Raw genomic sequence first — 11347 nt, forward strand, 5'->3', positions numbered from 1 at the left:
TTTAACTTTACTTGTGTATTTAAGGTGAAATTATATTTTAAATTAAATTTTTTATTATTTATTATTTTTAAATTTAATTTTTTATTTAATTTAATTTAATTTAAAATAATTTAAATTATATTTTGCTCAGAAAATTCACGTGACCTGAAGCCCCGCCCCCTTTGCGCTCACGTGACCTCCGTGCGCCTGGTAACAGCGAAAGCGTCGCTCCTAGAGAAGCTGCAGACGAGGAGCCGCTGTAGACTTAACGTTACAGCCGAAACGTATCACGATGCGCGATAAATATTTCGTTCACGTACTTCCAGACAGCTCGGACATCGCACACACCCATGCGAGTCGTTCACAATAACACCGACACGCTGACGCTAAGCGTCTTAAGGTTCGGGACGGTAAGTTTTGTTTCGGTCTCGCGAACTTTACTACATTTAATGCGCGTCTGCGTTTGTCTCGTGGAGTGTTATAGCAGATGCATGGTTTAAAAGCGATGTTGTATGTTTGTCATGCAATTCTTGCTGGTTTGCCTTCGACAGAGCAGTGTATTCTGCACCGGCACATCTCTCTCTCTCTCTCTCTCTCTCTCTCTCTCTCTCTCTCTCTCTCTCTCTCTGTGTGAGTGTGTGTGTAGCTGTCTCATATCTGAAGGTTAATTGCAGGAGATGGATACATTGGTTTGGCCGAATATTGTCATATTGCATCCTACTAGTTACCTAATGCGATGAGGCACTAATGCACTTAATAGGATTCAGGTCGCCCTCCCTGTCTTCCTGTAGCTCTCAGAAGCAAGCTGTGTCCATACATAACTGAACCCAGTACATAACTGATTACCAGCTTATGCTAGAGACAACATGGGCATCTGTTCTTGGCAGGTAATAGCTCCCTTGTGAAGTTGCCAAAGGACTTGATATCTTCATTAACGTCTAAATGTGTGTAATTCTCACAGATCCCAAAAGAGTCTGAAGATGAAGTCTTGCGCTGTGGAGAGATGAGTAAGACATCCTGAAATCGGGTTATTGGACACCAATTTATAAGCATGGGGAAACTGCAGAGCAAGTTCCGGAGGCGCTCGGACATTTACAAGTGAGATATCATGATGAGCAGTGGTGTTTTGACAGCTGGTTGTGATGAATTTATGGTCATTGACGCTGTATTGTTGACAGGGCCAAAGAGGGGGCGGAGCCTGCACCTGTGCACCAGGTAGTGCAGTATGAACCTGCTCACACAGATGCCATCAACTGTGTCGTCAGCTTGACCTCTGACCTGTGCGTGTCAGGAGGGCATGACCAGGTGAGTTTGAGAAGCTTTGAATAGGGAGGTTTGGAGATTAATGAGTGTTAGAGGTGTTCCACAAACACCCGATGGAAATGCACAAATAATTAACCATTCGCTAAGCTCCACCCACCTCGGTTATCATGGCTAACTCATAAAGTGGTTCAAACTGATTGGAATGAATTGTGGAATTGCAAAGCATTCTGTCATTTGTTTATCTTTAAAGAAATTTGTAAATAACAATATGTGCAATGAAATTAGAAGTAAACCATGTAATCAGTGTTATTATTGTTAAATGAAACTATTAAAAGTAATTTTTATTTACAATAATGGGGTGGTGTTGGCGCAGTGGATAAGTCACATCCCTTTGGTGTGAGAGACCCGAGTTCGAATCCGACACCATTGTGTTCCTGAGCAAGACACTTAACCCCTAGTAGCTCCAGAGGCATGCGACCTCTGATATATATAGCAATTGTAAGTCGCTTTCGATAAAAGCGTCAGCTAAATGAATAAATGTAAATGTTATTTTATTAATGTATAAATATTAGTTGAAAAACGTCAATGAAAATTAGAAGTTCACTGGAAAAAAAATTATAAATTGAATATACTAAATTTTTATTGTAAGTGGTTGCAATCAGTTTATTTAAATAAACAAATTTTGCTGAAAGTTAATCAACTAAATTTGTTTATTTAAATATAGCTCAAATAAATTGATTGCAACCACTTACAATAAAAACATTTAGTAAATTCAATTAATAATTTTTTTCAGTGTTGAATACAAAAATTACTCAAATTAAAACTGAAATAAAAATAAATAAAATTAAAATTAAAATCTGTAAAAAGAAAGTAAAAAAAATGTCAAAGCATATAAAAATTTATACAAATTAAACAAAAATTAATATGAAAATTATAATAATAAAGACTAATTTGAAATGTTTATAAATAATATAATTGTATAAAAATAATACTCAAAAAGACTGGTGAAAGAGAACTGTGATCTCACTGTAAACTCTACTTATCAATACATAAATGAAATGTAAGTTTGTAAAGTGTTATTAGTGGTGCTTTATTGTACAGTTAAACAAATCTTTAAATCTGTAGAATATTTGATTCTGATTGGTTAAAAACATTCTGTGGTCAAATAATTTTTTTTTATATTTACATTGTGACTGTCATTAAAACTCTAGTTTTGACTGCAGCAAACATACGGAACATCATAGCAACTGTACATGCTAAAACCACTCCGGACATCTTAGAAACCACATAGCAATGCTCTTACAAGATGATAACATCAAGCATGTCAAAATCTAGCTATTCCTGCAGTTCAGTTTGGTGCCACTAGTGGCTTTAAATCAACAGGCAGTAATCGTCATTATATATTGTTCATTGATTTACATGGTGTGGATTTTAATATGCTTTTGTCGTTGTTGTTGTTGTTTTGGGACAGGCTGTTGTTGTCTATGAATGGAGAGCTGGAAAACGGTGTAAATCTTTCCGGGGCCACAGCAGAGAGATTACAAAGGTATTAATTAAAACTGCAGTTAGTGCCTCTAATTTGATTTGACATACAAAGCTTTGAGTTTTCATTGGTGGAGCAAAAATGAATAAAGCATTCATTATTTTGCACACATGGATATCATTCAAGTGTTTTGTATGTATAAATCTCTCTGTTTTCCTTTAGTTATGCTGTTTTAAAGAAAGTTCCTTGGTCTTCAGTGCATCCCGTGATAAGTCGGTGCTGATGTGGGATCTGGGTCGAGATACAGAACCCGTCCAGGAGTTTTGTGGCCATGAGCTTGTAGTTAACGGGGTAGCGGTAAGCCCAGGTGAACAAACCCTCAACGAAAAACACTCAAGGACCACAAAATCTCAAATACGGTCCTTTCATGTGGTTTTATTCATTTCGTAGATGGCTCAAAGCTATGCACGGGCTCTCGTGATAACTCCATGCGCCTCTGGGACATTGAGTCGGGAGAATGTCTGCAAAAACACACCATCTCACGAAACCTGGTTAGAAAGGCTGTATTCAGAATGTCCTATTATTCTTGTGTATGTGTTAAAATTATTTTTGGTCCCCGATTATGAACGTGTCTTGTCCCGTTGCGCTCCGTTTAAGGTGACTCATGTGTGCTGGGTACCAGGAAGCACATCTATTGTCCAAACCTCAGAAGACAAGACGATAAGGTCAGAAGTTTCCTGATACTGTATGTCATATGATCCGTTAAGTTGATGAATGGTTATTGTTTACAGAGATGCATTTCTCAGAAAAGATTTACTAAACGAATAAGCTGAGTGATCGTGTAAATTATATCTACATCAGAGCAGATGTGGAGAAATATAGCATTATATAATTTGCTCACCAACGGATCCTCTGCAAGTGAATGGGTGCCGTCAGAATGAGGGTCCGAACAGCTGATAAAAACATCACAATAACCAATAAGTCATCCACACGACTCCAGTCCATAAGTTACTGTCTTGCGAAGAAAAAAGCTGCATATTTGTAAGAAACAAATCCATCAGGGCATTTTAACTTTAAACATTGCTTCTGGTCAATATACCATACACTATAACAATGCTTTTTCAATTTTTATAATATATATATATATATATATATATATATATATATATATATATATATATATATATATATATATATATATATTAATGCTTTTTTTTATTATTCTGGACTGTTTTAACTAAAAAGTGATTGATATGCATATTTTGGACGAGACACCTTTTTCCTCTGGAAAAGCAATATTATGGATAGAGACTCATACTTATACAAAGTAAAAAAAAAAAATAATAATAAAAGTCTTGATGATGGATTTGTTTTTATACTGATGGACTGAAATCATGTGGATTATTTGTGGATTATTGTAATGTTTTTATCAGATGTTTGGATTCTCATTTCGACGGCACCCATTCACTACAGAGGATCCATTCATGAGTGATGTAAAACTGTAAGGCACAAAAACATTGTCACTATAATTTTCTGTAAAGCTGCTTTGGAACAATGCATATTATAAAAGTGCTATATTAATGATTTAGATTTGTGTTTTGGTGTGTGTTATCTGTCTCAGGGTGTGGGATAGCCGTTCCTGGCAGGTCACTAACACTTTTCCGGCAAAGCAGCACATCCAGACCCACTGTGACATCAGTTCCAACTGTTACCACCTGCTTTCGTCCAGCAATGGTTTCGGTGGTCAGGGTAGTGAGGCCACGGTGAGTGTGGAAACAGATACTGCCAGGACACAGTTGTGCATGTACATGGATTTAAACATTTGTGTGTTTATGCTTTTGTGTAGCTGTGGGACCTCAGACAGCCCGGCTGTAAAGTGGCCGAATACAGAGGACACCTGCAGACCACAGCATGCTGCGTGTTTGTGCCTCCCCGTCCCGGATATCCTGCTCTCGTGGCGTCGTCGTCATATGACAGCTCAGTAAAAATATGGGATCAGAACACTGCAGGTAACACCCACACACATACTTGTAATATGTTTTTCAAACACACACGAGTGAATTGGCCAGGTGGCTCATTTGTTAACAGACCAGTTTCCTGTTTATAGAATTCAACTCAGAAAACGCTCTAAAATGTTTAGAAACTTTGAGAGACTTAGCTGGGGAGGCCAATCTCCTCTGGCTGACATATTTTTAATTGAATCGAAATATTTAAATATATGCCACGTAGTAATTAACTTAGTATTAATAATAATTTAGAAATTAAATAATATATAAGTTACAAGTCAGTAATATTCAAATCAGCATATTAGAATGATTTGTGAAGGATCATGTGACCCTGAAGACTGGAGTAATGATACTGAAATGAGCTTTGTATTACAGGAATGAATTATATTTCAAAAAAATTTATTTAAACCGAAAACAGCTTATTTTAAATAGTAATAATATTATACAGTATATCTGTGACTGCTGTGTTTTTGATTTAAATAAATGCAGCCTTGGTGTAAATAACTTCTTTTAAAAGCGCAATATATTATTATATACTGTATATGTGGAGTTGAAATGTAAATCATTACGAAACATAAAAAATGATACTTCTCCTTTAAATAACAATGTCAAAGGCAATGGTTGACATCCTTTCACATTATATTTCATGTGTGTCGTGCTTTCTGAAGCAAACAGCTTTTGCTAAACATGTCAGGCTGGTATAATTAGCTTAAAATCTACATGGTTTGATTCTGGTCTCCTCCATATTGTTTCCTCAGCGTGTTTGTACACGTTAACGCTGGACGGCTCAGGGCCCTTGGTGTCTCTGGCTCCGTGTGACTCCAGCAGTCTCCTGTGTGCCAGTTTTAACTCAGGACTGCACCAGCTGCATCTAGATCAGGGAGCAGTGCCCAGCCTCACTGAAGTGGCTCGCTTCTGACGTCTATCTGGACCACCTGGAAAATCAAACTGAACAAACACACATATTTAATAACTGGAACTCCTGGAAATGAGAATGCATACTACAGTATGTAGACACTCTATTCTTGTTAAAGGAATAGGTCAAAAATTAACATTTGCTGAAAATGTACTCATCTTCAACATCCAAGATATAGATGAGTTTGTTTTTTCATCTGAACCGATTTGGAGAAATGAAGCAGTGCATCACGATCCTCTGCAGTGAATGGGTGCCGTCAGAATGACAGTCCAAACAGCTGATAAAAACATCCTAATAATCCACAAGAAATCGGCGTGTTTATAATAAATCCTTTTAAGATATTTTTAACTTCAAACCTTCAAATTGCATTAAGCCAAAATATGAGTCCTCTTTCCATAACATCGCTTTCTTTAGTGGAAAAAGTAGTCTCATCTGAATCCAATGAAGATCAAGTATTGTTTTCAAGCATTAGAATTTCTAAATAATAAATAAATAAATGAATGTTAATTTAATGGGACAATATTGTTTCCCTTATTTATTTCTGAAGATTTTTTTTTTTTACTACTACTACTTAATTAAATGTGGACTTTTTTTATATATACATTCCTAAACATATATTTTCAGCTGGATACTTTCTCTTACAACTAAGTAAAATCTAGAGGGGGAGAAAACCTATCCGTGCTGTATTTTTTACACACAAAAAAAAATACCTTTTATTTGCACTTTTCATTAAGCAATTGCTAATGGGTCAAAATGATGCACTGCCAAAATCATTCATGCAGAAAGTACATCAACGGATATGAAATCTCAGTCTCTCACTCTTCACTCTTCTACATCACACAGGCTCAGGGTTTGGCAACATGTGAAGCTGAATCATTTTTCACAAAGAAGCTGCTAGAGTTTACAGACACACACTCATAAACACATTCAAACATTTATGGAAACAGTCTGGTCTTGTATTTCACACTCGGAGAGGGAGAGGATGCTTATGAGATGATCTGGCCCTTTAGAGAATTCCAGACAAAAACAGCAGATCTCAATATTTTCCCAGAAACATGATCAGACAACACAGAATGTGAAGTCAATGAAAATCAGTGATGCAATGTGTTTTGTGGTCGTTGCTTTTAAATATATATATATATATATATATATATATATATATATATATTCTTTAATATTAGGACCATAGTTCTAGAATATTGTGGCGTTCTCTGAAAATACTGTCCTGCCAACATGGCAATGTTGATTTCACGTGTAATGACAGGATTGGGATGTTTTAAAAATATTTTTTCACAAATATACAAACCAAAGAGTTTTTGTTTTGTTTTATGAATTTTATTTCTGCATAACATACAATGACCTCAGAAAAGTATTTTTTTCACTTGAATCACACGGCCTGAATGTCATTGCATTGGAAAACAAAATATCAAGCAAATGCTGCCAGAGGCATTTTATTGTATTTTTATAATATATATTATGTATTTTATTTGTTTATGTATTGTAATATTGTCCTATGTTGAGAGGGGCAGGGGTTTATTTTAATTATATTTGTATTTAATTTTATTATTTTTGCTCCAATTTTTTGTTGTTGTTTTTTGGATTTCTGAAGTCAGTTCTCCTCAAAAAAATACACAAATCTAGTTCATCACTTTACATATCACATGATATTTAGCATTTGTCATCAGCTTAATGCTATGTACTATACTGTGTACTGCAGTGACTAGTTGTGTATTTTATATTGTTCAAATACTTTTTGCAGCCACTATATAACATTAGCAGAATATTGATGAACAAATACAGCAAGCGCATTCATGTATCATGACTCAGAAGGACGTAGAAGGTTACGCTGATGAGTTTATTTGACTTTTATGTAAATGCTGAGGTGTGGAGTTATCAATTGGAAGGAAATGTTTATGTATTTGCACATTACGTGAATAAATTATTTCAGTCCAATGAAAACAACACCTTTTTGTGTCTTTTTTTGCACACAGACACAAGAGGATATGGAAACATCCATGAAATAATACACGCAGCTTGATATTTGCTGCCTATGAATAAGAAAGTTTGGATGAACAAGAACAAAAGCCAAAGGTTTCCCTACAAACTTTTAATTCAATTCATTTTTTTTTTTTTACTTTACAGCTTAAAAAGAAAATTTTCGTCAACATAATTGCACCAAAATGTAATTTTTTTTAATGTATTTATAGTTTTCTTTTTATCAGGAATTAATGTGCGTGTGTGTGTGTGTTTGTATGTGTGCGTGCATGTGTACATGTTTGTGTGTGTGCGTGCATGTGTATGTGTGTGTTTGTGTGTGTGCGTGCATTTTTACGTGTGTGTGTGTGTGTGTGTGTGTGTGTGTGTGTGTTTGTATGCATGCATGTTTACATGTGTGCGTGTGTGTGTGTACGTGTGTGTGTGTGTGTGTGTGTGTGTGTGTGTGTGTGCATGTATATCACAATGGTACTATCCGAGTAACTTTTTGGTGGAGTAAAGATGGAGGCTTTTGGCACACAGTCTTCTCTCCAGGTCAGGTATGTATTCTCTATTCCCTCTTTGGTTCTCTCTCTTTCAGGTCAGGATTGTTGAGTTTACACTGCTGATCTGCAGGGCGGCTATATTTGACTACTCACTGTGCATTTCCTCCTGCCTGCTGCTCCAGTATTCAAATGTTGCCATTCTTTACAGCACAGTGGTAGCGAGAGACTAAAAAAAGAAAAGAAAGTGGTAGAGTGACTCTGTGTTTTTGTTTTTCTATGTAAATCATGTCAGGAAAAGTGCAGTAGATGAACAAAGACATCGAGTCGGCATTGAGAAAAGACACTGACACATATCATTTTCTCCGACAGGCATCAAAGACACAAACTACAGTCTCAAGGTCCAGGACACCTGCCTCATCTGACGGGGTAAAACAAGAGTCAGCTTGAAATGAGTGAGTTACTGTGAATCTATATATTACATGAGTGTATTTTTGTGTCTGCTATCTTTATACTAAGAAGAACTAATGAACAAGAGTGGCTTTAATGTGATATTTTGCTTGACTTGATAATAGTTGAGCATGCTATGCAGCACAAAGCCTGTAGTTTATAAACTCATCATTGAAAACCAATGTGGTTAAATGGGATTATGCCATTATAAAAGAAGACTTTGAATGTGTCATGCATCTCTCATCCAAAACCTTGAGGTATGTTATATGAAATCAGATGTTCAATACTTGAAAAATTGTATGTAGGTAAATTAGAGTGCATGCTCTCAAACATACTGGACATATAGATTAAGTTGTATTGTTAAGTTTGTTAAGTTTGCATTGTAAACTGTGAAGCAACCATCTCAAATCCACTTAAAAATAATAATACAATTGCAGGTGTCAGCAGACTAAGAAACATATTGCAGTTAAATCCTGAAGCCCTGAGCCTCATTTAAACACATCATATTTGACTATACTGCCATCATAAATGCAAACTAATATAAGTTGAGGCCAAACTAAAGGTCATCTAATGAACCTCTAATGAAGTAACCCAATCCTTTCTATCTTCATTATGGCCATCAGTAATAAGACACCCTTCTGCTGCTTTGCATAGTTTTGGGGCAATCTTTGATGGAAAGCATTTCCAAGGCAAATCTTTTTTTGTGAACAAATCTAGATCGTGGGCAGAACGACAAACAAGTCTGTTTACCAGTTGTACATCATTCTCTATAACTGATAGCTAAGAGATGGGACACGGACGGTCCATCTGGAGCAGCCATGAAGTCAAGGGTGTTGTTCAGAAACGTTTCCATTCATGCATTTACTCTAGCAGATGCTTTTATCCAAAGTGGGATATGAGAAATTATCCACACGGCCAACAATATATTTATTGTGTGCAAAGCCAGGTTTTATTTAATTGTATTTTTTTCTATGCAGCCATCCGTTCTCAAAAACAAAATAAAAATTGCTGAAGGTAGAGAAACACTCTCAATGAATGGCTAGTCCATCACTGGTTTACTGTTTTGTTTTTGTTTAATTTAGTTTTTTGTTTTGTTTTGTTTTCTGTTTGAACATAAGAAATTTTTCACAAAGCCAAAAATATTCATAGCATACCACGGTTTTTGTTTTTTGTTTTGTGTTTTTTTCTAGATTTATTTTTTTCTATGGCTGGTGGTACAAAATAATAATAAACTCATTATCATTCTAAACTCATTAACAATCTAACTTATTAATCTAATCCATTGGTTCCAAACCAGATTCCTGGAGGCCCCCCAACACTGCAGGTTTTCCATGTCTCCTTAATCAAACACACCTGATTCAGATCATCAGCTCATTAGTAGACTCCAAGTAAATTAAAAATTATTAAATTAAATTAAGTTTATGCATTTAGCAGACACTTTTTTTATCCAAAGCGACTTACAGTGCATTCAAGCTAACAATTTTACCTAACATGTGTTCCCTGGGAATCGAACCCACAACCTTGCTGAAAATGGGTGTGTCAGACAAAGGATAGATGCAAAATGTGCAGTGTAAAGGGGCCTCAAGGAATGAAGTTGGGAACAACTGATCTGCATCTAATCTGTTCTTGTACTTCTTCAGACTTGCCACATCGCTATGGATCTTGAAGATGCTTGTTGAATTCCCTCTCCCACACCTCCTCCCCGTGTCATGGAGTTTGACCCGAACCACCTCCGTGACCCCTACAAAACTGTGGACGACAACGTCGAGCCCCCCGATCTGGAGTGCGCCATCTGTTTCTGTCAGTTCAACAATGTCTTCAACACCCCTAAGGTACTTCAATGCAAGCATACCTTCTGCCTGGAGTGTCTTGCGAGGATGAACGTGACGTCCTCCCAACCCGACACCATCCAGTGCCCTCTGTGCCGCGCATACACCCCGTTACCCAACTTGGGTCTTCCCAAGCTAGCAAATGACTCCACAGTGCTGTCTTACCTCCCAGCTGCCATGCAGCATGTCTACAGTATCCGCTTTAACCGTGACAAAGGCAAACTGCAGGTGAAGAGAGTGCCCAGCTCTGCCCCGGCTCCGACGCAAGCCATCAGCCAGACTCTGGACGTCGGGAACCCAGCGGGCTCGGAGGGTCACCAGGGCAGAGACGGTGGTAGAGAGAGGTCATTACTGATCACAGTACTGAGAACACCCCTGTGCAAAGCTTTCATCATGAGCCTGGTGGCCATAATGACCGTCGTTCTCACTATTACTATCATCATCATCAGCAACAAGAAATAAAACCAAATATATTGGTTTTTACACATATACGCTAGAGCATGAGAATATCACATACAGTTAGTTTTTCTAATGATTTGTACAATGTACACGCAGCTCACACATGTGCTTTGAATTTTTTTAATTGCACTAATCAGTTTGTCCACAAGGTGGCGACAATGGCCCTGGCTGTTTCACAGTTGGAAAAGAAACAGAACGAGAACAACAACAAACTGCCATGATAACATAACAATATTCGCTGAGTCCCAATTCGCCTACTTATACTACGACCTAAAAGTATGTACTTTTTTTGTGAGGAAAAAGTACATACTTTTGAGTGTGTAGCAAAAGAGTATGCACATTCTGGGACATACTTCGATGACGTCATGCAAAGTGAACGACAATGTGGTTGCCTAGTTACGCACACCACAACTGTTAAGGTTTCATTCATTCTTTATGTCCATTAAAATTTTATTTACTATTCCCATCTTTTTTTCTCATCGTTT

The 11347-nt window shown here is 36.9% G+C and overlaps 2 protein-coding genes across 2 annotated transcripts; both read left to right on the plus strand.

Annotated features, from left to right (window-relative positions):
* The first annotated feature begins 184 nt into the window (after positions 1-184).
* Positions 185-7609, plus strand: LOC128014254 (WD repeat-containing protein 31). The gene is made up of 10 exons (XM_052597680.1): positions 185-389; positions 941-1077; positions 1158-1284; positions 2714-2788; positions 2948-3092; positions 3176-3276; positions 3383-3450; positions 4347-4488; positions 4572-4734; positions 5490-7609. Exons 2-10 carry the CDS (start codon positions 1031-1033, stop codon positions 5648-5650), a joined length of 1029 nt encoding a protein of 342 aa, XP_052453640.1. The 5' UTR covers positions 185-389; positions 941-1030; the 3' UTR covers positions 5651-7609.
* Positions 7610-8263: 654 nt separating this feature from the next.
* On the plus strand, positions 8264-11091 carry LOC127988089 (E3 ubiquitin-protein ligase RNF183-like). Its single transcript, XM_052590621.1, has 2 exons — positions 8264-8579; positions 10215-11091. Exon 2 carries the CDS (start codon positions 10284-10286, stop codon positions 10863-10865), a length of 582 nt encoding a protein of 193 aa, XP_052446581.1. The 5' UTR covers positions 8264-8579; positions 10215-10283; the 3' UTR covers positions 10866-11091.
* Positions 11092-11347: the final 256 nt, after the last annotated feature.

Source organism: Carassius gibelio, chromosome A5, assembly GCF_023724105.1.
Source record: "Carassius gibelio isolate Cgi1373 ecotype wild population from Czech Republic chromosome A5, carGib1.2-hapl.c, whole genome shotgun sequence".
Taxonomy (NCBI): domain Eukaryota; kingdom Metazoa; phylum Chordata; class Actinopteri; order Cypriniformes; family Cyprinidae; genus Carassius; species Carassius gibelio.

What these genes read in the sequence shown, in the direction of transcription:
- LOC127988089 (XM_052590621.1), top strand. Translation starts at nt 10,284, where the DNA reads ATGGAGTTTGACCCGAACCACCTCCGTGACCCCTACAAAACTGTGGAC.
- LOC128014254 (XM_052597680.1), top strand. Translation starts at nt 1,031, where the DNA reads ATGGGGAAACTGCAGAGCAAGTTCCGGAGGCGCTCGGACATTTACAA. An exon ending in ACAGCAGAGAGATTACAAAG is followed by an intron (nt 2,789 to 2,947) that starts GTATTAATTAAA and finishes GTTTTCCTTTAG; the next exon opens with TTATGCTGTTTTAAAGAAAG. An exon ending in TCAGAAGACAAGACGATAAG is followed by an intron (nt 3,451 to 4,346) that starts GTCAGAAGTTTC and finishes TATCTGTCTCAG; the next exon opens with GGTGTGGGATAGCCGTTCCT.